This window comes from Calliphora vicina, chromosome 4, assembly GCF_958450345.1.
Source record: "Calliphora vicina chromosome 4, idCalVici1.1, whole genome shotgun sequence".
NCBI lineage: Eukaryota > Metazoa > Arthropoda > Insecta > Diptera > Calliphoridae > Calliphora > Calliphora vicina.
Window position 1 is genome coordinate 84,901,904 of NC_088783.1, and position 26,219 is coordinate 84,928,122.

Sequence of the window (26,219 nt, forward strand, 5' to 3'; positions counted from 1 at the left end):
TTCATTTATAAAAGTGCGTTTTGTGAATTTTTTTTTGACACTACACGGTTTTGCGCAAACAAAAATGATTATTGTTCTTGTATTGTTGTAATTGTTGTAGTTACGCTGCCACCTTGTTAATACATCTTGATATAACCCAATTAAATCATATTATGATCCAATGAATTCATATATGATCCAAAGTAATCATATTATTATTAAAATTTATTTTTATAAATACAAAATTTTATTTTAATAGGTTTTAGTTTTGTGGTTCCCAATTAAACTATTATTGATAAATTCACTGAAATTTATTGTTATTCGCTCTAGGAAAGTTAAAGATAATATACAAACAAAACTATAGAGCGAATGGGAATTACAGACACTCAAAATTTACTTGTAAAAATAACACAGTTTAGACAAACACCAGCACTCACAAATGGTGGGAAAAAAGACTATTAAAAGTAAACATATTTTGTTTGCATCTTAAACATATTATGACTACGCGTATAGAAACATAACATTTAATGGTTGTACATAGCATAATATGTTTACCTATTTATCAATATTTAGTTGTCCGAACCATTCGGTGAACCATATTCATATTTATAACATTTAATGGTTACGTAACTAAAATATTGTGTAAATTAAATTAAAACAACAATTATATGTATACGACAACAATATATTGTTACAACGAACATAGTATAGTTGTCGTAACCATGTCGAACCATGTTTTTTCTCTGCGTGTACATCACATACGCCAGTACGAGAAAATTCTCGAAGGCAAAAAAACAAAAACGAGCCCGATTGCCCTTAAGATATAATGACAATGACGCGCGAGTTGTTAATTAACCCAGGCCTACTTTGAGACTGCGCCTTGGTCTTGATATATGTATGTATAACTTGTTAATGGCATTTAACATGAAATCATAACACACATTTAGAAGAATAGTGTTGTTTAAATAATCGCTAATTATTAAAGTTAATCTTAAAATAAATATTCGATTTTGTCGAATAATTCGAGACAACAAATCCGGTTTGTCGAATAACTCGAAAACCGTCCTTTTGTAAAAACCGGTTTAAAAAAACCGGAAAATTGGAAAAAACCCGGTTTTTCGAATAATTCGAAAACCGGTTTGATCACTCTAGCTGTGTGTAAATGTCATTTGAACAAAAGGATATATGGTTTTTAAAATGTCCTGAACAAAAAATTAAAGAATGGAATAAAGCTTGCGGCGTTGAGTTGGAGAAAAACCCCAGGATTTGTATGTTCCATTTTGATAACAGCGATTACATTGAGCTTCATCAAGACTCTAAACGCGCACGTTTAAAGCCAAATGTACTAACTTTTGGAGTATGCAAAATTATGTTTTTCAAATGTAAACAATTTTTAAATTTTCTTTATTTTTAGTCATATGTATATTTTTTTCTCATTTTCTCATATTTGACATAACAAGGCATACAATTTTAAACTCTCCCTACTGATTCTACCTGATTATTGTTGTATCATGATATTTACATAAAGAACGTAAAGGCAGTTAAACGCTTATACCTCGAATAACACTATACAACACCAAAAAAAATTACGAGGTTCGACCAATAAATATTGATAGAGGAGAAAAAAAAAGACGTGTATCGGCATTTTGAAAGTTTACATCTGAATTTCATTTGAGGGCGGGTTAAAGTTTGCCAACTCTGGCACATTCTTATTGTTAATCTTCATAAGAAACCATATGATTCTTACATTTTAGGTATAAAATTTGTTCAGCAAAGCTACATATGTAAAATGTTACGGAGAATATTTTTGTAGAATATGTTAACCCTCTAAATCCTCAAGGCATGGGTCTTTTTTGTCCTTGTTTTAAAAAAGTGCAAAAACCACCATTAAAACAGGGATTTAAAGGGTTAAACTGTTCTACAAAAAAATTATACGTGAAATTTTACTATAAGTCCCTGAATACATCAAAACGGAAAATTCAACCAGATAGTCAGAAAAAAGACATAACAAAAGAGAGCATAGGGTTAATTTCGCATTTATTAAGTAAACATATATGTTTACTTTTAAGACTAATAATTCAAAACGCGAGTTTTATTCCACAAGGTCACAACATTTATTATTTCTTAAAATCTAACATCATTACTTCTTTATTATCTGCAAGATTTTTTATGTTTTAAAATATCAATTTGACTTATGAATAATTCTTGGCAACAATTTGGACAATTGTATTTTATTTTATTCTTACTGCTGCTACCACTGCTGGTGTTAAGTGTTGTTTTTGGCAATGTCTTATCGCCCTTCTTTTCGTAGTATCTCTGGCGTTTTGTACATTCTGTAAAAAAGGAGATATATAGATATAATTCGATCTTTTAAACAACATATTTTAATGGTTAACAAACTCTCACTTGTTTTGTGCAATAGTTTTTCAAGAACATTAAATTCCATTTCAAAGTCACAATAGTTGCAAGTCCAGGTGTGTGTACTCAAATCTAAATCCATATTTAGAGACCATTGCTGTTCCTGTAAACTAAAAAATCATTATGGATATTTATTTATAAAATATAATTTACGAGGACATACTAATAAGAGAATAGAATAAACACATAGAACGGAAGGAGAGAAATATCAATGGATAATATTAATGTCTTTTCACACATGAATTAGGTTTTTGACAACAGGCTCCGCGGACTCTGCGACGCTGAAAGCCGTTATCATAGCTATGAGCTCGAGGCCCTGGCCGTAGTTGAGGTACTTGATCGTTTTAGAATTTACCTATTGGGTAAGGCGTTTCGCTTGGTAACGGATTGTAATGCAGTTGCTAAAATGAAGGCCAACAAGGGGAGCTTAAACCAAAAATCGCACGTTGGTGGATGCGACTACAAGAATATGATTTTACGCTGATTCATCGTGAATGTATTGGTATGGCTCACGTGGATGCATTGAGCAGAGCCCCCGATAACCCGCCAAATGAAATCGAACCATCTGCTTTTATAATGAAGGTTACTGCCGAAGTTGATGATTGGGTAGTATCTATGCAACTCAAGGATGAAAATCCACTTAACATTATTACCATCTTGAGAGGAGAACGTAAATCCGAACAAGAAAAACAAATTAGAATCGATTACTGTCTTCGTAATTTTAGACTTTACCACAAGGATGATGATGATGGGTTAAAGTTAGTCGTACCTAAGGATATTCGATGGTGAATTGTAAAATACTCACATGATGATATGGGTCATTTTGGTTTAGAAAAAACAATTCAACGAATACGACGAACATTTTGGTTCCCTAAAATGAGAAAGTACACCAAAGATTACATCGCTAATTGTATAACCTGCTGCTATAACAAATCCCGAAGTGGTAAGTCCGAAGCCCGTTTACATTTTGGTGAAGTTGAACCGATTCCGTTTCAAACCGTCCACATCGACCACTTGGGTCCATTCACGAAGAGCAAAAGAGGACAAAGTTATGTTCTTGCAATATCGGATTCATTTAGTAAATATTTAGTGGTAAAGGCCGTACGCAATACAAAGACCACTCCCGTAATTAACGCCCTGAACGAGATGACGTCATATTTTGGTCTTCCAAAATGTATTATTAGCGATAGAGGAACCGCCTTTACGTAAAAATCTTTTGAGGATTTTTGTATCCATAACTCAATAAAACATGTTAAGACCGCAGTCCGTACTCCGAGGGCAAACGGGCAGGTTGAACGAGCTAACCAGACGATCCTGTCATATATCCGGACAACCGTAGAGTATCCGAAAGATTGGGATCTTTCATTACGAGAGCTCCAATGGGCCGTAAACACCCAACGAAACTCAACCTCTGGCTTTACGCCAAATGAACTAGTATTTGATTTCAAACTACGCGATATTGTTCACAACCACTTAGTAGCCGCCATTCATGAGGATATTGAAGAAAACGATCTTCACATAACCGATAAGAGGAACATGGCCGTTGAAAACATTCAGAAGGAACGAGAAAGTGGGAAAGACATTTTAATGCTCACCATGCTGTACTGAAACTGTATTCCGAAAATGATGTAGTTGTCATCGAAAATGAAGCGCCTGATACAGGGGACTCTAGAAAGTTAGAGCCGAAATTTTGTGGTCCGTACATCATTGCCAAAGTTTTGGGTAACGACCGTTATTTGATTGAGGATGTCCCTGGTATTCAAATTACCAGCCGAAAGTTTTCATCCGTGTATGCAGCCGACAAAATTAAACCGTGGTGAAGTAGTTGTCCGATGATGCTACAAGCTAAATCGAGGACGATTTGATGTCAGAATAGGCCGAACTGTCACCCTGTGTCTCAATGCAACTCTGCACATTTATCGAATCTCTTTTTATATTCGAAACATAAGTAAAAGGAGTCGTTAACTAAACTTAAAACGAGACAGGCGTGTTCGCGAATTCTTAATTTTAATCTATGATCTTTAAATTTTCTAAAATAAAACTAATTCAATAAAAACAATATTTTAACTTTAACATACATAAAGTTCCGATTATTTATTTCAATAATTCCTTGTCACTGCGTGTGACAACAGTAAGGAAATTGGGCTCATTCGCCAAAATATGGCCAAAAAATTTGATTTTCTCGAATATCGCAAAATTTATATCGCAGGTACGGAAAAACTATAGGAGGTATTGACATACTTTTTTCACCGTTTATCAATAAATTCTGAAATTAGTTTAACAAAATTTTTAAAAATTTGAAATTGGAATTTTGAAACTGCCGTTAAAAAAAATATATTTTTTTGGTTATACCTGCGAATATGTTAACTGTATCCTATGAAGAAAAAAACTCATATACAAGTAAATATGGATATATTTTAAGTAAGAATAAACTTTTATTTTAATATTTCCTACATTTCTTGTTCTAGTGGCCTGAGACCTGGCGATTTTTTAATAACTTTAACATTTTTAACCAATTTTTGTCTTTTATATCTTATTAGAACGACAATTACGCACACATTTCGATTCTTTTAAATTAAACTGCAAACGTAATTATTTAATGGCAAAAATTAAAAAATAAACTGAAAAAAATGCATTTTTCCCTTTGTAAATGCACCTCAAAACTAAATCGAAAGTCGGCACTGATTGCCCTTCTTAGAAAAAGCTAAAACAATTTTTGGTGGTATTTTAGGTCATTACGAAAGTTTTCAGCGGGTACCGTTTCAACATTTCAAAAAATTTAATTCTAAGGGACACTCTAATATACAGTGCACTCGCGATAATATGAACTAATTAAAACCAGGCCAGTTCACTTTTGCAATATTGTTCATTAGAATTTAGCCACTACCTTGTTGATTTAGTTTCAACTCTGTGTAGAAAGATAAAATACGTTAAAGCTTTTGAACACTAAGTTCATATTTTAGAGTAGCCAATGGAAGTAAAAAGTGTTCATGTTTTGGGGTGTTCATATATTAGGGTGTTCATATTATCGGGAGTGCACTGTATATTAATTCCTGTTGTTCCTATAAGGAGCATAGGACCGTTTCGGGTTGGGGTACTACAAACTTTTAATGTTTGTTTTCGTTAAATAATTGGAAAATATAAAATCTGATTTTAAACTTCAACGTGTTATGTGTGTGAAATACGAAACTTACCAATTATAAACAACATTTTCGCAAATGTTTAAGCCGCCTTTTTCCAAATTAGTTGTTATTTGATAATCATTATCAAATGGATTTATTTTGAATTTTTCCTCTAGATCTTGTACAGATTTGTGGGTGTATATATTTTTTAAATCAGCCGGCAGTAATCGTTTAATGGTGTATGCAACATTTGCACTCATAAACTCAATTAATTTATGCCACAAATCGTCTTCACTATAATTATTTGATTTAGATGATAGTTTTGGTTTTAACTGATTTTCTACATTTAATTCCAAATCTGCTCAAAAGGGATCAAAATGTTAACAAAAAATAACGAAAGTCTTCCAGTTAATATGCATACTTACCAGTTAATTTATCCATTAAAAGTTTATTCCATAATCTACGCAACTTAATGGCTCTTTGTAATAATTCACAGCCTGCTTCTGGTGTAGGAAATTCTAAACACAGCCAAGAGTCACAAATTAAACGTGTGATGGAAGCATTTGTGTCAATGCTATAGGAAAATAAGAGTAAACACTGGGCGGCTGGCATTCGTATGCAATTCATCAAATAGGGTTTGGCTGTCTCTAATAAATTTCTAACAACGACAAAAAATTAATGTGTTTTAATTTAGTTTTAAAACATTTACTTACTGATAACACAAAACTTGGTGCGTTTCACTCAACACTTGTTTAGGAGTGTAATACGAAGGTTTTTCCAAAATATCACTATCATTTAATTTTAAAACATCAAAACATTTCGCAAAATATGAATTGGGATGTATGGATATAAAAGGTTTTAAAAGGGTATGAAAAAATTGTTGAGTTCCACCCTTGCAATAATTGAATTCATCTGCTATGGCTATTTGGGGATAAAAGCCGCTAACAATAATAAGTTTTAACAAAAGCACGTCGCGCAACTTATCTGTTTTGGATGAATTGAGCAAAACCTAAAGGTTGTGTAATACATGAAAAAACACAAAATGTATTTATCATTATGGAGCATTTGTACAATATTTACCTCTAGTTTTGCACTATCGTTGTAAAGACGAAAATCTACATCGCGTATATCATCACCCGCATTTTCAAAATCATCATCTTCATCACAATTTTGACCTGCTTGATGTTTAAGTAGCTTGCGTTTACGTGGTTCTTGATATTTCTGTTTACGTTTTATAGCTTTTAACATACGCACTTCACCGTGGCGTCGGGCTCTCTCCGAGCTAGAGAGTTCTTCAGTTGAACTAGTTGTTGTCATATTGCAAGACTGCAAAATATTTTGAAATTGGTTTCGCAATTTGGTAATTTCATAAAATCTAAATGTAAAACGTAAATTTTATTTTTATTTTAATATATGTATGTATATAGTTAGCGATTGTTAGCATTTATAAGTAAATAATCTTAATGCTAATTATACTTCACCGAATTTACAAAAAATCCAAATTTATGCAACATACATATCAAAGGACTATATGTAAAACTATTTATCTTAGAAAACAGAAGTTTTCAAGAGAACAAAAAAAATTTATTTCGCTTATTCGTAAGAAATATAAAATTCTTTCTTCTACAATATATGTATTTTTAAAAGCGCAACTAAATTCTACATATAACTTATTTTTAAAATTTTGCATAACTGGCAAATTTATTTAAGATAGAGGTTGTTTTTCTACTTACATATTTTCCTATTAATTTTGAATTAATAAGATTAATAGATAGAGCGTTTTGCATCGTAAAAAAGTTTTGTTCCGTTCATAATACGCTCTTTAAATCTTGTAAATTCTTAAAATTGTTTCTAGGTATTCAAAGTGAATAAGAATTTGCCATTAAAAACTAATTTTTATAAAAACCTAAGATAAAATATGTCAACAAAATTTGTTTTGCAATATTTTTCATTGTGCTTTAAACCATAGAGAAATATACATAGAGCGGAAACTCTCCCGTCAAAGACCTAACTGACAAATTTGTACATCCATAAATAATATTTGTAATAAAAATCTTTAATAAATTTAAATTTGAGTACTCTACCTTTGTTCTTCAATGCCTAATTTATGACACCATTTGCGAGAATTTTCTCGTTCCCACTTAATTTCTAACCATTCGTGATAGGCGCGCATTAAGGTAAACACGTCTCCTTGATCCGACTCCAATGAAGAACGGGCTTCCTAATTTGTTATAAATAAATTACGATGTGTTTTTAATACAATGATTAAGGGCATTTTACCTCACACTTGGGATCGGTATAGGCACGATTGGTAAATGGATTTTGAACACTCATGACAGCTGCCAATGTTAAAATCTTTTCTACATCTGGAAACACACAGCCCATTAATAACATTTTTCCAATAGAGATTTCCACTGGTAAATTTGACAGAGATTTGCCTAATGCTGTTATTTTTTCATCGGAAGTTAAAGCGTTCTAGTAATAAGTAAAAAAAGAGAATAACAATGAAATTAATAAACACAGGATGCTAAATCTTAAATAAACGTTACATGTTGTTTTAAACCCAAAATTGTTTGTTCAATATTCTCCTCTTCTGGAGATTCTATGAAGGGAAATTGCCGAACATTTGGTAGGCCCATTGATATCATCTGTAGCAGTATGGTATCAAGTGGTACACGAAATATTTCTGGTGTCGGATATGCCTCAAGTGCGGCATATTGTTTTTCCGAAAATAAACGAAAGCATGTCTAAATTATAAAATAAAATCCAGTAAACTTAAATTTAAATAAAATTTTACAATATATTTACTCCTGGTCCTGTACGTCCAGCACGTCCTTTTCGCTGTTCAGCGGATGATTTTGATACCCAAAATTCTTTAAGACGCTGTCCTTTACAAGAGGCATCGTATGACATTTCTTTAACTTTGCCAGAATCAATAACAAAACGTATACCGTCTACAGTTAAAGAGGTTTCTGCAATATTTGTCGATACAATACATTTACGCATTCCCTCAGGAGCATAGTCAAAGACCTGTGTAAAAGATTAGTTTGTCATTTTCATATTTTTTTTTAAATTTATCAAGGGTTTTTAAAACAAAATTTCTAAGTATTATGAACATAAATATCGACTATAAATTTACCTTATCTTGATCACCTAAAGAGAGTCCACTATGTAAGGGTAATATGATCCAATGTTGTTGTTGTTCGCTATATTCTTTGGCAGCATCGCAAACTGTGGTGATTTCATTTACTCCACTGACAAATATTAAAACATCACCGCGTTCACTAGCTATGGATTAAAAGTTGTAAGAATGCTTATTTTAACTAAAACTATTGTTTTTACATACGTGAATATTTTTGATCAATTAAATTTAGTACTTGGATAAATGGTGCCGGATCTAGACGACTTGATGTTTGTTGTGAACGTGATGATCCTTTGCCTTGGAATTCTAAAGATGGTGGTGGCTTAAAAATTGTTTTAATAGGATATAGTCGTCCAGGTACTTGTAAAAGTTTTGCACCCTCTTCTTTGAAATAATTATGAAATAATTCAACATTTATAGTAGCAGACATAAGGATCAACTTTAAATTCGGCTTAGCACGCAATAGACATTTGGTTACACCCAAAAGAAAGTCACCAAAGAGATTTCGCTCATGTATTTCATCGAGTATTAAAACATCATATTGATCAAGATTAGTTTCCAGCGCCAGCTAAACATTAAAATATATATAAAGAATATTTATAAAGATTTACATTTTAATATTCTCCGCCTAAAATCAGGCGGAAATCAATTTGAGAGTAGTTAATTGGAACAGATTATGGCATTTTGGCTAGGAACTGAATGAATAAATAAAAGCAAACTCACTCATAACAATTTTCATAGTTTCAGTGGGAATCAGTTTACATTTATAACGAACTCAAAATTGGTTAGCAAATAATCGTAGTAATAACATGCACTATACATATAATCATAAGCTTTCTTAATTTATTTTTAATATACATAGGTATCTAGTAATAAATAATTTTACCTGTCTCAAGAGCAAACCTTCTGTAATAAAAAGGATGTTTGTATGCATTGTTTTATTTTTCTCAAATCTTATTTGAAATCCAACTTTAGAACCATAGTCTTCTAACATTTCATGAGCGACTCTTTTCGATAGAGAAACACAAGCTAAACGCCTTGGCTGGGTACAAGCTGAAATAAAATGCAATACAAATAGCTTTAAACTTTTATATCTTGCATGCTAGTAATCTAACAACATTACAGTGTCCCGAGGAACAGTTTTATTTATGTATATGTTGTATAAATACTATTAAATAAAGCAATGATGAGCTGATTACGGAAATATTTTATTAAGGAAGTCATTTCAACAAACAATATCAAAACATTATTGCAAACATTTACTGAGAACTGATTTTCCCATATCAGCTCATCAATAAGCATGTTTTCGGGGCATTCCTATATTTACCTACCAATATTTTTGTAACCAAACTGATATAGATATTGAGGCACTTGGGTTGATTTACCACATCCAGTATCACCAGCAATTATTAAAACTTGTGTCTCCTCCAGTGAGCCTTGCAACGCCTTCTTAAATTTCCATATTGGTAGAGATTTCTGACTTTTTCTTAATTTTTTTACTTTAGCAAACCTTTCTTTTTGTTTAATATCCAAGTACACAATAATAATTTCTTGAAATTGCTTTATTCTTAATGGTGACACATGTGATTCCCCAGAAAAATGCCTGTTGTACAACACATCCTTATTTGTTTTAGCTTCGTCATTTAGTTGCAAACAAATACATTTTAATTTATGACTAGGAGCATTTTCGTTATATTCATCCTCTTCTAAAGGATTAGCCAATATTGGGTGCCCCACATTCTTGAGCATAGTTTCATACTTGTTGACAAATTTCCAGAAATCTGTGCGATCTTCAATTACAGTCATACGTTTATCACGGCTCACTAGTAAAGGTTCAAATGAGGATTTATAATCACAAAATGAAAAATCGATTAAATTAGTTTCTTCTGTAAAAGATTTGTGGGATTTTGAGTGATTTTTTTCCATTTTAATGTTTACTTGTCGATAAATAATAATAAATAACCTGCTCCTTAAACTTTATTTTTTTTAAGAAAATAATCAGCTTTTGCCGTTTACAAAAGATTTGTTTGTTTACAAAACAAAAGTCAGCTGGCCTTAATGATAATGTAGGGTTATAAGTATAGTGGCTACAAAAAGTCGACATAACGACTCATAAAATATTGTAAAGAATTTTTACCATGTTCTACTTATTGTATCTTATGCCATGTTTAAACGGCATTCTGAATTACTTAATTCGCGTTTTGAATTACGATTGCGAATCAACACGACAACATTCGTAATTCAGTTTGACATTTATTTATTTCTTCTTCTTGTTTTTTTCTTCTGTTTATATGTTTTGTTTTTTTGTTTATTTTGTTTGTTTGGTGCGAATTTTAAATTTGTAATTTGGCAATGGATAAAAAAAGTAAGTAAAAACATAAAATTGTAGAAATTATTAATTAAACAAATATAATTTAATTATTATTAGAAAAAAGAAAAAGTGCAAGCAAGTGGGACCAGGGCAGCGAGCGGGCTTTATTAGAGGTGTGGGCTGAAAGAATGGCAGAGCTGCTACTTCTACAAATGAATTTAACTTTAATCAGACTTTTTATTTCTTTTAATTTATTTATTTAATACAAAAATCTTTTTCTTTATTTTGTTTTGTTTTGACATTTTTGTTTGGACAGCTGATTTTGATACATAAATAATCGATAAAAATTAGAGATGACAGTCATTCGTTCGTAATTCATAAGGTAATTCAAACTGAATTACGTACGAACAAGGTAATTCGCACTTGAAATTTTGTATGGCGAATCATGTAATTCAGTTCGTAATTGGGGGTTGAATTACGAATGAGAGCGTGAATGACGAATAATGCCGTCGTGTGAACATGGTATTATAAATTTAATGAACTAACAATAATAAATAAGTGTTTTATATCTTATATATTTTTAAATTTTAAAAATATCTCTAAACTTGATTATGAATTTCAGTTTTAGAAAACAGCTTGAGACTAATATGAGATTCAATCAAATTTTTCGGAGTAATATTTTTTCTGTGTAGACTATCTTTTGTTTGTGTAGCCTATCTCTTTGTTGATAATGATTGTTTGGTATTGAAAAAGGGCGATATCGGACCACGATTTCAACTAGCCCTTATGTAAATGTGTCCCCGTAATACTGTTTGAGCAGTCATAAATATATTGATTTGCGGCAATCCTGATACAATTTTGCACAAATTAGTTCTTAGTGCTCTGAAATTATACTGTAAAGTATAGCGAATATCGGGCAACATTTGTCCCTAGTACCCATACAAAATTGTATTTTTTTCTCTCGGTCTGCAAACAAAAACCATTCAAAAGTGGTTTTAGAACGTCAAAATATTCATACAGTTCGATATTACTGATAAGAACATATCGGTAATAATCAATGCGAGTGAAACGCAATCCCTCGATGGCAGCGAAAAAAGGACGTCCTGATTGCCCTTAAACGACAATGAGAGTTCTTTCTCTACTAAGGAAGACGTATTCAGTACAAGGTGGTTTCGATAGCAAAGATAATTATATTTTCTTCACTTCTTTAGCGGCTCGAAATATCAAATTCACTAGCGTTTGTTATTGTGAATACAACAGTAAACGTAAAACAACAACAGGCAGACTTTGATAACCCCAGCCAACATAAACAAAAACAAACAGCATGTGGCTTCCACCTTATAATGAATACGCCATGGATTATTGGGCATGGATTACTTTTGCACCACTGAAAAACATACTGACAACACTGGTCACCATAGAAGTTAGCAAATAAACAATGTCACCAAGCAACTTGTTATTTTTGAAAAAATTTGCGTTTGTTTATGAAATTAAACAATTAACTTGACATTGTTGAAAAAAATCAAACAAATAAAAAGTCTATTTAAAGAAAATGACTCTAAATGTTGACCAAATTTGTGAAAAGCTGCAGTTGCAGGATCGTAGAGCCAAAATCGAAACACTGAAATTGTTGCAACAAAAATGTTTGGATGCCAAAGATACTGCCGACATTGAGCTGCTCCACATTTTTGATGAAATCTATTTACATTTGTTAAAATGTTACAGTGATCGCTTTGAGAGCGTACGTGATCATGCTGTGCAGACTGTCAACATGTTTCTGGATTGCTTGCCTCCAAATGATTTCCATTTAGTTAACATCGTTTCCACATTGGCAGAGCGTATGGGTCAGCAAGAAACTCTAGAGGAAAGTGAAGAAATTCGTTTGGTATTTATGCAGCAATTACTGAAATTAGAAACTAGTTTTATATCATCGACAAACAAATGCTGTATGCAGGATTGTTATGAAGACATTATTCGAATTATGGTGAAAGCTTTAAATGATCCTTACCCAGCTGTTCAAAAAGAGGCATGTGCATGTGTTACGGCATTAGCTTCGTCGGCAGATACTTATGTGTTTAAGCCATTTGCAGAACGATTGGCCAAGGGTCTGTATGGAATGTTAAATCACAAACATTCTCAGGCACGTATTGCCGCTGTTCACGCATTGAGCTATGTTGCTTTACACATTGATGCCGGCGGCGATGCTTTGTCACGTTTAATAATGGAAATATCGCCGCTGCTGATGGATTCCATGCCACTTGTAAGAAGAGAATGTGGTGAGTTAGGGGTACGATTGTTATTGGAATTACGTGATCGTTATTCGTATTTTGAAAGATTGATACCATTGGTTTTATGTTGGTAAGTGTTTTTGCAACAATAATACAAAGGAAAACAACATTGTTTAGTTGATTTATTTTAAACTTGCAGTTGTTTATTCTTTGCATAAGCCAGAGTTAAAAATGTTCTTTCATTTCAACTTTTAGCCTCAAAGATGATTCACCTGAAGTACAGTCATACATTTTGCCGTTATGGGAAAAATGTGGCAAGCAATATTATGATGAAAATGAGACCGAGCTGAACAAACAAGAATTAGCTGATTTAATACCTCCAAACTATCCTCCAAATATAAAACGACCAACAATCGGATGTCGTGGTATAGTTCAGCGTTCATTACGTCTATTAAAGTTAATAGTGAGAGAATCAAACGATTGGAAAGAAAATGTGCGTTTACATTCCCTTAAACTATTGTATCAATTTGTGTTGCATGCCGAAGCAACTATGACTGCTAAATTCTTTGAAATTTATGAAGACGTTGCAAGAGCCACTAGAGATTCCGAGCCTACAGTTATACAAGAAGCCTTTAAGGTGTCTGACTTAATGGGTCGTCTTTTAAATTATGACGATTGGTATGAACATGGATTCGAGGGTTTGGAAAGAAATGCCAAAGAAGGCTATTTGAAATGTTTCTATTACATGTATTCCGCTTCGTTGGGTGTACAATTTGAACACAATGTGCGATTATCTAAAATACTGGCACAACCAGAGTACTCCCAAACTTTGAAATGTGATTTCCAGTTGTATGTCTTGAAAATGGTTGAAACTATATTAGATAAATGTAAAGGAGTTAAAGACCACAAAGATAAGGTTGAGTTATATAGAAATTGTTACTGCTCTACAATCAAAGTTATGTCCCTTTCTGTAGAATCTGAACAAACAAATTGTGAGGAACTGCAAAACAAAGCCTTAAATATATTAATAAAAATTTGCGATGATTCTAACTGCAATTTAGATGACTTACACGAGCAGTTCTTTGTGTATGCCTTAGAATCTGTACAAGATATCGATGCGCCGTTAGATGCTTTAAGTGAACCAATTTTACTTTTATATGGCCTGATAAAACTGGCCAAATTTCGTCCGACATATTTGAAAGAATTGCAACAAAAGATCAATACAGTATTTGAACATTGTGCAGATGAGTCCAAAGTTAAAATATTTAGTGCTGTATCCATTGCGATGTTAGATTGGAACAGTTCCATTAGAAGATCTTTAATTGAGAGTTGTGATCATCTGAAGGAATTTGTTATATCTGTAGTAGAACCCCATCTTATTTGGAAAGCTGGGGCAAATGCCGAAGCAATGCGTTCTTTAGCCACGGCCACAATATGCTCCCTGTCTCAAGGTGCACCAGAAGAGGCAACACATGTTTTACCGCATATGGCTAAGTACATGCCACCATTGTTGGAAGATCAATCTATATCCACACGACACTACGCCATTAAATGTCTGTATAATTTTGGTGAAATTGACATTGAACATTTAAAGCCTATTGCATATGGTGGGTTTAACTGAGATCTTTTAAGAAGCTCTAATACTCTTTATCACTTCTTTTAGCTTGTTTACAGCGTTTAGATGATCCATCATCAGGGATTCGTATATTAGCGGCATCAGTTGTTCCGAAATTGCAACTTCAATTTAATGAACAGGGCAAGAGTAACGGATATGAAAGTGATGCTTGGTTGTCGTTTATTAAAAATTGTTTTGATTTACTGTTCCTACATTATGACAGTCCAGAGGAACGCCTACAGACTGCCATTAAAGGTAAATGCAATAACACAATTTTTTTCTGCTTTTGTAATGAACATGATTTTCTTTTCTTACAGACACCATAATTGAGTTGGGTAAAAGGTATCCGAAAATACTAAATGACTCTTATAAACGCACCATGGTTGCTACTCACAATTGTTACAATTTAAAAGAACTTGAAAAACATCTCCCAACCAATTAGATTTTCTATAATTTATTAACTTCTACATTTATACTACTTTATTTTAAATAAATTGTATCAATTTTAACAAACAAGTTGTGGGTGATTTACTTTTTTACCACATAGCTCTTTGGACGCCTGAAAGCTTATTGTAGTCAGCCAAATGACGCCAAACAATACGACTTAAACGGTATTTGTGTACAACACCGCGGGGACGTGACGTAAGGGCACAGCGTTCGCGCACACGAACTAAACTAGAATCTCTGGGAAATGCCGCTATTTCAGCATCAGCCACTTCTCTTAATTCGGCAGGAAGTATATCATTTTTTCGTAGAGCATTAACACGCAAACGATCCTTGGCATTTTCAACTACACATTTACGTCGCTTAACATCCTTAATCATTTTCCAATCGGCATATTTGGTACGAACTTGTTGGAACTGCAAAATTGTAGTAATTAGCATGTATAATGAAATGAACATTAATTGAATTAAAACTTACACCACATCCAGCAAATTGTATGGATTGAGTGACAAAATTTCCAACTCGGGCCAAGGAATTCATTGTGCAGTCTGTTTTGTTCCCAGTGAAATTATAATAAAAACAACAAATGGAATTGAGGTTAGTTTTATCAAACAGCTGATTGTTAACAGTGTTGGTTAACGAATATGTAAATTTAAAATAAAGTCAATTTAGTTATAAATTATTGATAGATATAAAAAATAAAGCAAATATTAGTACAGGAAATAATTTATTTTATAGATTTCATATTGAATTTTGTATTTAGTTTGTTTTTATTTTGTGATAGATGTCACAGTTACTGTTCAGTTGTATATTCTTTTTGTGTAATTGTCTAACATTTTTGTTCGCATTTTGACGTTTCTCTCGTCATTCGTGCATGTGCATATTTTTCTTCGTTGGTATTGGTAAATTTTAGAGGTGTTTTTTCGTTGTGTGTGTGTGTATTTGTGTGATTCGTTTTTCAATCATTTTCCAACTTTTGAGGAAACCTCGATTTGCTCGTGGTTTCCACGGTACAATAGATATAAAGTAAAAATACTAAAAGATATAGTGAAAAAATATTAAAAATCCAACGGAAAATTATTAAGCCAATAACAAACGGAGTATACAAGCTCCATTGATAATCGGAAATATATTTTTGAAGAAATTAACTGAGTGGTGGTGGTCAAATACATCAAATAAAAGCGTGCTTCTCTATACAACCAACGTTCTCAGTCACAGTCAGCAGTGTAACCGGTGTTTGTAAAAGCAGAAAAAGATTAAATAGACAAGGAAAAAGAACAAAATGCCTTCCAGCGATCCACTGCCTCCTAAAGAGAGTGCGCTCTTTAGGAAACTAATGGTAAATTATTTTATTAAATGACAAAAAATCTTAAAAATACACACACGTACTCATTACTTTTTATGTGCCCAATATGCATATAGCAATATTTTGTTTTGTAAGATTAATATAAAATAGTCCTTTTTTTAATATATTAATAGAAATTTCTCCAAGAAATGCATTTATTTCATTAACACTGCAGAGCTGTTAATGAATGGCAGTTTTTGTTGATATTTATTGGCGATTTTAACAAATAATGTTTTATTTGCAAATTCATTTCAACATAACCTCAAAGTTGAGGGTGCTACCTAACTTGGCCCCCAATAGTAAAACAAAAATAACTTAAACATACATACAAACGAATACCTACATATCAACATATAATTGTAAGTTTGTGCATTTTATTTTCTATTATTATTGATGTTAATAATGATTATGGTAAAATTCCAAATGTTTTTGCAAACAAATATTAAAACAAATATTTGTGGTTTAAAAAGGTGGTGGGAAATAATTTTTACTATAAAACATACACTAATGATCTGTAATATTTCTAGTTTAGAGAACATAATATTTTAAAAAAGTTCATTTTGGAGCTATTGGTCTTATGGCATTAAATAATATAGTATTAAGTCTACTAAATGTCACTACATAACTAGATCCTTATCCACTTTACAGACACAATTTGTTACAATTGTTCTGCTTAAATTTGTTGGTTTGTTGCAAAGAACGTGGATAATCCATGACTTTATCTTCAGTTTTGTAAACGCCATACAGGCTAAGAGCCAGTAAAACTTGCTTTATATATTGTACATTCTATTTATAGAAATTCAAATCAAGACGAATGTTGTCAAAGAAACAAACAGGTGCATGTTGGTTAATAAAGATTCAGTAAGATGACACAGAACTTTAAATAACTAGAAAAACGTAAGGTAGATAGGCCTAATAGCGAATATATCTGCAATGCCCAACAACTCGAGCTAAAATTGCTTCTGTTATAAAATCTTAAGGCTAGTTAGTATATATGACGATGACGTAAATGATGACTTAATTATAAATTTTAATTAAAAACCAAAATTAAATAAATGGCTGTTTAAGCTATTTTCAATATTTGTACTCGATATGAAGAAATGTAAAAATTTATTTTTGTTGTTGGTCACTCCAAAAAATAGTATCAAGTAAGATGCATATTAAAATAAACACAAATTAACAAGTACAAATATGAAATTAGTAACAATTATTATGTTTTGTATCGTTCTTAATACGTTATTATTGCAAAAATTAACTTGGTGGCTACCTACAAAGACTAAATTTTTTAATCGAAAACTTTCTTAAATATTTTTGGGTAAGGCGCATCCTGTGTCACGACATTGAACTACTATATTATATCCATTTGTTGTATAATTTATTATTGCCAAGGTCATAATTCATAATTTCATTAATTGAGCGTTTCACAACTTCAAATTTTTATTTTTATTGTCCTAATATAACATTTTGTTAAAGTTATAATTATTTTTACATATTGTGAATTCAGCCGCATTTTAGGTTCCGAAATCTCAAGTAAGCCCACATATGGAATTTTTCGTTTCCACAACTGTATTGTTACTCAAAAAATAGGAAAATATTTTTAAATGTTGGCCATGAATACAAAATTTTTTCGTCCGGCACTGGCTGGACTAATTAAATAATAATTATTAGATATAAGATTTGAACCACTTATTGTTAGTTCATTAAATAATGAAGATACAATAAATAAATGATGAAAAAAAAAAAATGTTGGCCAATTTAATATAAATAGTTTCAATTTAGAATATAGCGATGAGAGTTCTTTCGATGGTGCTATTATTTTGGATGCACAAAATCTGGGTATTTTCAATGATACCGTTATAATTAATTGTTTAGTGAATATTTAAAAGTTTACTTATAAAAGAAATGGAAATTAAATAACGATTTTATAGTACATAAATTTAATTAAAATGACTGTAGAAATATAAACGTATCACATTTTATTTGGCTTAAGATTCCGTGGTGCTATTATTTTGACCAGCACTGTATTTATAAAAGTTCACCTATCAAGTCGGGTCCCTTTAATTCCACTAAGTCAATTTATTTACTTTTTATTTTATTCGGTAATAAAAAGCCAAAATAATATTACCTAGTAATACAATAAACCTAAGTATAAAATACAAGGTTTAAATAATCAATAAATTTCATGTTACAATAGCCGTGATAAAAGATATATATAGATAAGTAAGTCAAGATTTAATAAAAAAAGAGACAATGAAATACGGCAAATACGGCACAGTTATGAATAACGAAACAAGAACAACAGGTCTGAAAAATATACTAAAAGTTTTAATTTGAAATCATTATTAGAGATCGCGAAAAAGCAACTCTAATGGCAGACCAATACTGTGATCCTGACAACGAAAGACCTACTGAAAAAATATCTAAATATAATAGGGGGAACAAAGTGAGGATTCCTGTTACGAGGAGAAAAAATAAATGCATCACAAAATAATTTTTCATATTTTGATTATTTATAAACCAGGGTCAATTAAAGTTGGTAGTATGTAATGGTGTGGGATAATATAACAGCTGACTGTTTGATCTGTATCATGAATTTACAGAATGAATTGACTTAGCGGAATTAAAAGTTTCCGACTTGATAGAGCATTATTTTTCTTGTCCTCTCTCTTTTAAAATACTTTTTGTGAGCTGTACATTAATTAAAACCAAAATTATGTAATTAACGTTTTTCATAGATAGTTTTAATTGTAATTAACGTTTTACATAGATAGTTTTAGTTTTAATAATACTCGGAATCACTCATTTTCCAATGATACTGAAAATTTTTACATTTTGATCATCATTATAAAATTTATAGTTACTGGGTAAGAATTTTGGGCGTTTGAGAAGGTGTACGTTTATTCGTATTATATAAAAAGATATTCGATAATGTGATATTCACAATAATTTGAAACCGAAATTGATTCGTCCTTAAAGTTAGTACAAAAATAAAAAATATACATATGTATATGTGACCGCATATATGGAGACCTTGACAGATCTAAAATAAATATAAATAAATGTGTTGTTACATCAAATTTGTCTTCGTTTTAGAAATGCTATGAAATGAAACAATACAAAAATGGTCTTAAATTAGCCAAACAAATACTTTCGAATCCAAAGTATACCGAACATGGTGAAACATTGGCCATGAAAGGTTTAACCCTCAACGGTTTGGGGCGACGCGAGGAAGCCTATAAATATGTGCGTTTGGGACTGCGTAACGATTTGCGATCACACGTGTGCTGGCATGTGTATGGTCTGCTGCAGCGTAGTGATAAAAAATACGACGAGGCCATCAAGTGCTATCGAAATGCCTTGAAATGGGAAAAGGATAATTTGCAAATTCTTAAGGATTTGTCGCTGTTGCAAATACAAATGAGAGATTTGGAGGGTTACAAAGAGACAAGGCATCATTTATTCAAGTTACGTCCATCTCAGCATGCATCTTGGATCGGTTTTGCCATGAGTTACCATCTGTTGGGCGATTTGGAGATGGCCAATAGTATATTGGATGCATTTAATCAATCGCAAACTTCAGTGGTAAGTATTTAAATGAAATCACACGAAAAAAAACGTATATCATACCTATTTATGCATGTAATTTGTTGCAGGAACCCAATGATTACCGCCACTCAGAGTTGTTACTTTATCAAAATCAAATATTAGTAGAGGCCGGCAAATATCAAGAAGCTTTGGATCATTTGATTAAATACGAAAGTCAGATGGTCGATAAATTGGCCGTTCAAGAAAGTATGGGCGATGTGTACATTAAATTGGGCCAACAACCGAAGGCTGTGCCAATTTTCGAGGAACTTATACGTCGCAACCCAGAGAATACTCTTTATTACGGACAATACTTCCTGGCCAAACAGATCGATGATGTCGATAATAAATTGTTAGCTTTTAAAAAATTGCAAGAGACTTATCCTCGCGCCATGTGTCCCCGACGCTTGCCTTTGGATGTGGCTACTGGCGATACTTTCCGCCAGGTACTGGATGACTATTTGAGACGCGGTCTACGCAAGGGAGTTCCCCCGCTATTTGTCAATGTACGTACATTGCATTCGCAACCGGACAAGGCGGCTGTTGTGGAAAAACTAATACTGCAGTATTATGAAAATCTAATACGTTCTGGTCACTTCTCGCGTGAAGATGCCGACAATAATCTGCCCGTGGAGCCAGCATCTGCCGTCGTATGGACTCTTCTGTTCCTAGCCCAGCACTATGACTACAAGCGTGAGACAGACAAGGCTTTGGAGTACATTAATGCCGCCATCGAGCACACACCAACCCTAATTGAATTGTTTATCACCAAGGGGCGCATTTACAAGCATGCTGGTGATCCCATGGAAGCCTACATGTGGCTCGATGAAGCTCAGAGCATGGATACGGCCGATAGGTACATAAACTCAAAATGCGCCAAATACATGTTGCGCGCAAATTTGATTAAGGAAGCCGACGAGATTTGTGGAAAGTTCACACGTGAAGGTGTGTCGCCCATGGAAAATCTTAATGAAATGCAGTGTATGTGGTTCCAAACTGAGTGTGCTATGGCCTATCAACGCATGGAGCGTTGGGGTGAGGCTTTGAAAAAATGTCACGAAGTTGATAGACACTTTTCGGAGATTATTGAAGATCAATTCGATTTCCATACGTACTGTATGCGCAAAATGACAATGCGTGCCTATGTGAGTTTGTTGCGTTTGGAGGATGTGCTGAGGCGTCATCCATTCTACTATAAGGCGGCCAAGTGTGCCATAGAGGTAACACAATACACAATTTTCTTTCTTTAGTTCAACTTTAATTTATTTTATTATTTTAAGGTTTACATTAGACTATACGACAAACCTCAAAAGTCTGAGGAAACCATTGAGGAAAATGATATCGGTACGTAGTCAATATTATGGTATTACTCATTGTTATTTCTATTAAAATTGTGTACTCTTCTCTTGCAGAAAATCTACCACCTTCGGAACTTAAGAAACTTCGCAGCAAGCAACGTAAAGCTAAAAAGAAAGCCGAACTCGAAAGCCAACAGGCAGCTCAAGCACAAATTAAACGCGAACAACATCAGAAATCGAAACAACAAGCTAACCAGGAAGCGGATCCCGAAGCCCCTCAACTGGATGAATTAATACCCGAAAAATTGGAACGGCCAACTGATCCCCTGGAAAAGGCCATCGAATTCTTGAAGCCACTCCAGCAATTAGCCAAAGAACATATTGACACACATTTGTTGGCTTTCGAAGTTTATTCACGCAAGAGCAAAATTCTGCTGATGATTCAGTCGATCAAACGCGCACGTGCCATCGATGCTGAGCATCCCGAGGTACATCGTTGTTTAACTCGTTTGATGCAGGTGCTGCCAACGTTGACAAAGGATTTGAACGTGTACGTTAAAACCGTCGTGGATAAAGCCATTCAAGAACTGATAGGTACTAAGAGTGTTAAACAATTGAACGACGAGTTCATTGCGAAGTACAACTCTTCCATATCGCATTTATACGAAGCAGCACGTATTATGTACGATTTGGATGCCAGTAATCAGGAGGCGGCAATTAAGCTAATTACCACATTTGATCTAGAAAATGTTAAACTGGAGGTAAGTTGTACAGATTATATATTAATTTTTTTACATTTTAACACCAATTGTATATACATTACGCTGGGTTGAATTGTATGGACGATCAAAAAGTAAAAAATCGTGTAACAGAAACGCAATGTACGCAAAATTCTAAAAAGTTTCCTCAAGAAACCATAGGTCTAAAATCAAATCCTATCTTGCGCATTTCGTCTTTTATCCAATAAAAAAACTTAATACTGAAACTTTCACGTGCTAAAATTATGACATCACTCACAAAACAGCTGACAGAACAAAAATGCATTTCGACCTTCGAGGGAAATGTTAACAAATCTGTAACTAAAGTCACAGTTAAATTTAAAAATAAAAATTGTTAATACTTTTTGAGATATTTGGTGTTTTGTAATGCATGCCTTGAGGCACTCTTGCGGGTTAGAGGGTTAATAAATGTTCCCTTGTCAACTGACCCTCAGCGGGAAAAAGGGTAATTCGGTAATTTCTAATAAAATAAAAATAATTTATCATTCGATTTGTAATTTCCACACTTTTCATTTGCGACCCCATAAAGTATATATATACTGGATCGTTATAGATAGTGGAATCGATACAGCCAAATCCGTCTGCCTGCTGAAATCAACATCCCGAAGCACCTACATAAATATACATATGGGGGATTTCATGTCAAGTGAACCAACTTAAAATCGATGACCTATTAGATAGTAATTCAGACACAATTTTTCAACAAGATCGGTCAAGAACTCTCTGAGTTAGTGCGGGTCAAAATTTGACATTTTTGCCAAACACGTGTTTTTTTCTGATCCATGTAACTTATTACCTATTGTTCTTAGCAAAATGTGTCCCAAATAGTTTAGATAGCTATTTCTTCAATCTTTCGAACAAATTTATGAAAGACCCCAGCCATTCTATGTTGGACTATAGCGGATATATTGATGTATCAATCATTTATATATCTTATTTGGTGGCTTCGAAAAGTTGATTTAAACAGAAAGACGGGTGTCAAATGAATAAATAGTATTTTTTTTACATAATTTTTATAGGATATATGAGGAGCCGCCGAACAAAAGGTACTTTTTCGCATCTTTTCAAAAATTGTTCTTTTGTTATTTTTATAATATTTGGGTTGAAATCTTTTAGAAACAATCAAACAATCAATTTTTTTACTAAGTAAATGGGTTCTAAAATAAATTGTGCTTAACAAAACGTAAAACACTAGTATAAAACGAAAAAAAAAATATTTAATTTCAATGTGTAATTTGTTTATATATTAGATCAGGATTAAAAACATTCATTTAAAATATTATCTTTAAAAAACGCATAAAAAACATATTTTTTAACTTTATTTTTTAACAAAAGGTTCTTTTTTCGATATTAAAATTGTTTTATATCAAACATCCTTAACATTTAATGAGGTGACTTATGGCAGTTAGATGTATCTATTGTTAAGTAAGAAAGTTGTTATTATTTATGGCAGTTAGATGTATCTATTGTTAAGTAAGAAAGTTTTTATTATTTCCAGGTTCATGCAGTTTTTTAAGGAGGCGAAATAAATAAAACTCATTTTCCCAAAAATTTGAAATGTGCGGAAAAATACCTTTTTTTTCTACGGCTCCTCATATTTATTTTAGTATAAGATATACATACATACATATGTATGTAAATTAGGGATATAACTATTGATAATTTTTGCAAATATGCCAATTGGCATAGCATAGTCGAATAGAGCATTAAAAAATATAAAAAATCATGGTGTTATTTTTTCGCGGTTGTTAAAAAAGTTCACGCACCAAACGCAATAAAGTTTTTCATGAAATATTTTCAATTATTTTGAAATAGAATCACCCTTATCGTGGTTGGCATAAACGTCATACGCCCACGACAGTTCGTACTAGATTAAAGAAACAGTTTACATTTTATCTTTAATCAAGTACGAAACAGTCGTAGGCGTAAGACGTTTACGCCAACCACAATAAGGGTGAATATATTTTATTTTAATAATAACTGCGAACATACTTCAAAAGATAATTTTTAAATAAAGAAAGTATCCCTCACACTTGCAAAAAAATTATGAAATTATTTATATAATTTTTCAGAGAAAAAAAGTTTGGTTTATTTTAGAAATTGGTGTTGGTGTGTGATGTTTTTGATTCCAAATGATCTAAAAAAATGATTTTCATTACTTATACAACATTGGCCATCACCTGGTGGTATGCCAAAAATTTCGCCAAAATTAGTTATATGCCTAATGTATGTATATGCATGTAAATAATTTTGGCAAATTAATATTAGCAATAAAAACATATTTGGCCAATTGGGTGTTTTGTAACGTTAAAGCTTAATTTACTTAAAAATGTTTTGTAATCCCATGCACTAATGTATATTTTGTTTGTTTTAATAATATTTTATAGGAAGCGACAAAGATATATGAATCGCTGCGCGATGGTATCTTTGGAAATTGTGAAAATGCGGTGCAAAACTACAAAGAAACCTGTCATAAACGTTTTAAATATGCTCGTCTATTTCGTGATAATATAGAGGAAACAGCAGTTCCAACAAACACCTCTGGCAGCCAGGATGATTCAACAACTACTCCTGCTAATCATGTAGAAAATGATCAGGTGACAGCTGATTTGTAATAACACTCTGCTAAATATCATTTATCACTTTTTACTATTACTACAACTACAACAAGAACAACTATTAATTAGTGTACTCCTAGTAAGTACTTCAGCACATCTGCGAAGAATCGACTAATCGAATATGAATGATGGAACTGCTGCAACAATAACAACACCGACTGGACTTCAAAATAAAACACACACTTACATACATACATTTTTAACACCAAAAAATCCAAACAACAAGAACTATTAATACGATCACAATAAACTGCTGAAGATGATGAATAAATATAAAACAAAATATTAAAATTTAATAAAATAAAATACAAAAGAAACATCAATAAACTAAATTTTAAACAAAAAAATACCACAAAAACAAAACACCATGAAATTAAGCTTAATTTTTTATGTATAATGTAGAAAAAAATAATAAAAGCGATAAAATGTTTTAATCTTCTCTATTTCGAGTCGAAAACTCAACTAGTTCTCTAACAAAATGCATTCATTAGATTATTTTTACAATTTATTATTTTATATTGTGTTTATTATTAATTTCTAAATCTAAATACATGCATTCATCTCTATTGATCAATTATTAATGTTTAAATTATGTGAAACTATTTTTTTTATTTATAATTTAAAATGCAATTATTTTCATGTTTTTATTTAAAACTGCTTCTATGAGAATTATGAATAAAAAAATTTAGCAGTGGGGAAAGTAATACACAACTTAAGAGCCCCATGGAAATTATACAAATACATAGCAATGTTTACACAACAACAACAGCAACACATCGAGTACACAGAAATTACTTTTTTTTTAATTTTATTTAAAACCATACAATACAATACAGTACATATGCATACATATTTTATATAATATAAAAATATAATATGGAGTAAATAGATCATAAACAAAACAAAAAAAAATAAAAACAGAAAAAACTAAAATCAATAAAACAACAAAATCAACCGATACTTCTTATTGATAAAGAACAAACTAAATTTTAATATATTTTATATATAAACAACAACAAAACAATAAGTAAAAGCCCGAAAATAAAAGAAATAACAAATAAATAAATGCAATTCTTAATTACAAATTGTGATTAAGAGACAATTACAATGTAAAGTTGTTAGTACTTGTGTTAATATGATTTCGAAATACATATTAGACAGGGCAATGTTTCGATTTTCGGGTTTATAATGCCCGTGTCTTTTTAGCGTTACATACTTTAAGAGTAAATTTTTTCTGCATCCTTTTGTATTTCATATTGTGTTTGACCTACTAAGCATGTTTGTTTAGAACACAAATTGCTACTGTACTGTAATATTAACAAATAAAATAGTATA

At 32.1% G+C, this 26,219-nt stretch overlaps 4 protein-coding genes across 4 annotated transcripts; 2 read left to right on the forward strand and 2 right to left on the reverse strand.

Moving 5' to 3' along the window:
- Window positions 1-2,069: 2,069 nt before the first annotated feature.
- LOC135958137 (probable ATP-dependent RNA helicase DHX34) lies at window positions 2,070-10,591 on the reverse strand. The gene is made up of 14 exons (XM_065509010.1): window positions 9,993-10,591; window positions 9,548-9,714; window positions 8,866-9,229; window positions 8,659-8,807; window positions 8,328-8,549; window positions 8,069-8,266; window positions 7,800-7,994; window positions 7,604-7,740; window positions 6,600-6,894; window positions 6,233-6,528; window positions 5,945-6,177; window positions 5,592-5,877; window positions 2,386-2,507; window positions 2,070-2,312 (listed from the first exon to the last, which is right to left on the reverse strand). Exons 1-14 carry the CDS (start codon window positions 10,585-10,587, stop codon window positions 2,131-2,133), a joined length of 3,441 nt encoding a protein of 1,146 aa, XP_065365082.1. The 5' UTR covers window positions 10,588-10,591; the 3' UTR covers window positions 2,070-2,130.
- Window positions 10,592-12,078: 1,487 nt separating this feature from the next.
- Window positions 12,079-15,331, forward strand: Dnaaf5 (Dynein axonemal assembly factor 5). The gene is made up of 4 exons (XM_065508459.1): window positions 12,079-13,330; window positions 13,456-14,807; window positions 14,864-15,070; window positions 15,133-15,331. Exons 1-4 carry the CDS (start codon window positions 12,525-12,527, stop codon window positions 15,255-15,257), a joined length of 2,490 nt encoding a protein of 829 aa, XP_065364531.1. The 5' UTR covers window positions 12,079-12,524; the 3' UTR covers window positions 15,258-15,331.
- Window positions 15,254-15,853, reverse strand: mRpS14 (mitochondrial ribosomal protein S14). Its single transcript, XM_065508460.1, has 2 exons — window positions 15,737-15,853; window positions 15,254-15,675 (listed from the first exon to the last, which is right to left on the reverse strand). Exons 1-2 carry the CDS (start codon window positions 15,797-15,799, stop codon window positions 15,352-15,354), a joined length of 387 nt encoding a protein of 128 aa, XP_065364532.1. The 5' UTR covers window positions 15,800-15,853; the 3' UTR covers window positions 15,254-15,351.
- A 339-nt stretch (window positions 15,854-16,192) lies between these two features.
- On the forward strand, window positions 16,193-25,998 carry Naa15-16 (N-alpha-acetyltransferase 15/16). Its single transcript, XM_065510379.1, has 6 exons — window positions 16,193-16,598; window positions 19,698-20,186; window positions 20,258-21,409; window positions 21,470-21,533; window positions 21,602-22,248; window positions 24,654-25,998. The coding sequence occupies exons 1-6, from the start codon at window positions 16,542-16,544 to the stop codon at window positions 24,879-24,881; spliced, it is 2,637 nt and encodes an 878-aa protein (XP_065366451.1). The 5' UTR covers window positions 16,193-16,541; the 3' UTR covers window positions 24,882-25,998.
- The last annotated feature ends 221 nt before the right edge of the window (window positions 25,999-26,219 follow it).

What these genes read in the sequence shown, in the direction of transcription:
- mRpS14 (XM_065508460.1), bottom strand. Translation starts at nt 15,799, where the DNA reads ATGAATTCCTTGGCCCGAGTTGGAAATTTTGTCACTCAATCCATACAA. An exon ending in TACAATTTGCTGGATGTGGT is followed by an intron (nt 15,676 to 15,736) that starts GTAAGTTTTAAT and finishes ACAATTTTGCAG; the next exon opens with TTCCAACAAGTTCGTACCAA.
- Dnaaf5 (XM_065508459.1), top strand. Translation starts at nt 12,525, where the DNA reads ATGACTCTAAATGTTGACCAAATTTGTGAAAAGCTGCAGTTGCAGGAT. An exon ending in TTTAAAGCCTATTGCATATG is followed by an intron (nt 14,808 to 14,863) that starts GTGGGTTTAACT and finishes CACTTCTTTTAG; the next exon opens with CTTGTTTACAGCGTTTAGAT. An exon ending in CCTACAGACTGCCATTAAAG is followed by an intron (nt 15,071 to 15,132) that starts GTAAATGCAATA and finishes CTTTTCTTACAG; the next exon opens with ACACCATAATTGAGTTGGGT.
- LOC135958137 (XM_065509010.1), bottom strand. Translation starts at nt 10,587, where the DNA reads ATGGAAAAAAATCACTCAAAATCCCACAAATCTTTTACAGAAGAAACT. An exon ending in GTTTGGTTACAAAAATATTG is followed by an intron (nt 9,715 to 9,992) that starts GTAGGTAAATAT and finishes ATTTTATTTCAG; the next exon opens with CTTGTACCCAGCCAAGGCGT. An exon ending in ACGATAGTGCAAAACTAGAG is followed by an intron (nt 6,529 to 6,599) that starts GTAAATATTGTA and finishes CACAACCTTTAG; the next exon opens with GTTTTGCTCAATTCATCCAA.
- Naa15-16 (XM_065510379.1), top strand. Translation starts at nt 16,542, where the DNA reads ATGCCTTCCAGCGATCCACTGCCTCCTAAAGAGAGTGCGCTCTTTAGG. An exon ending in CGCTCTTTAGGAAACTAATG is followed by an intron (nt 16,599 to 19,697) that starts GTAAATTATTTT and finishes TCTTCGTTTTAG; the next exon opens with AAATGCTATGAAATGAAACA. An exon ending in TAGAAAATGTTAAACTGGAG is followed by an intron (nt 22,249 to 24,653) that starts GTAAGTTGTACA and finishes AATATTTTATAG; the next exon opens with GAAGCGACAAAGATATATGA.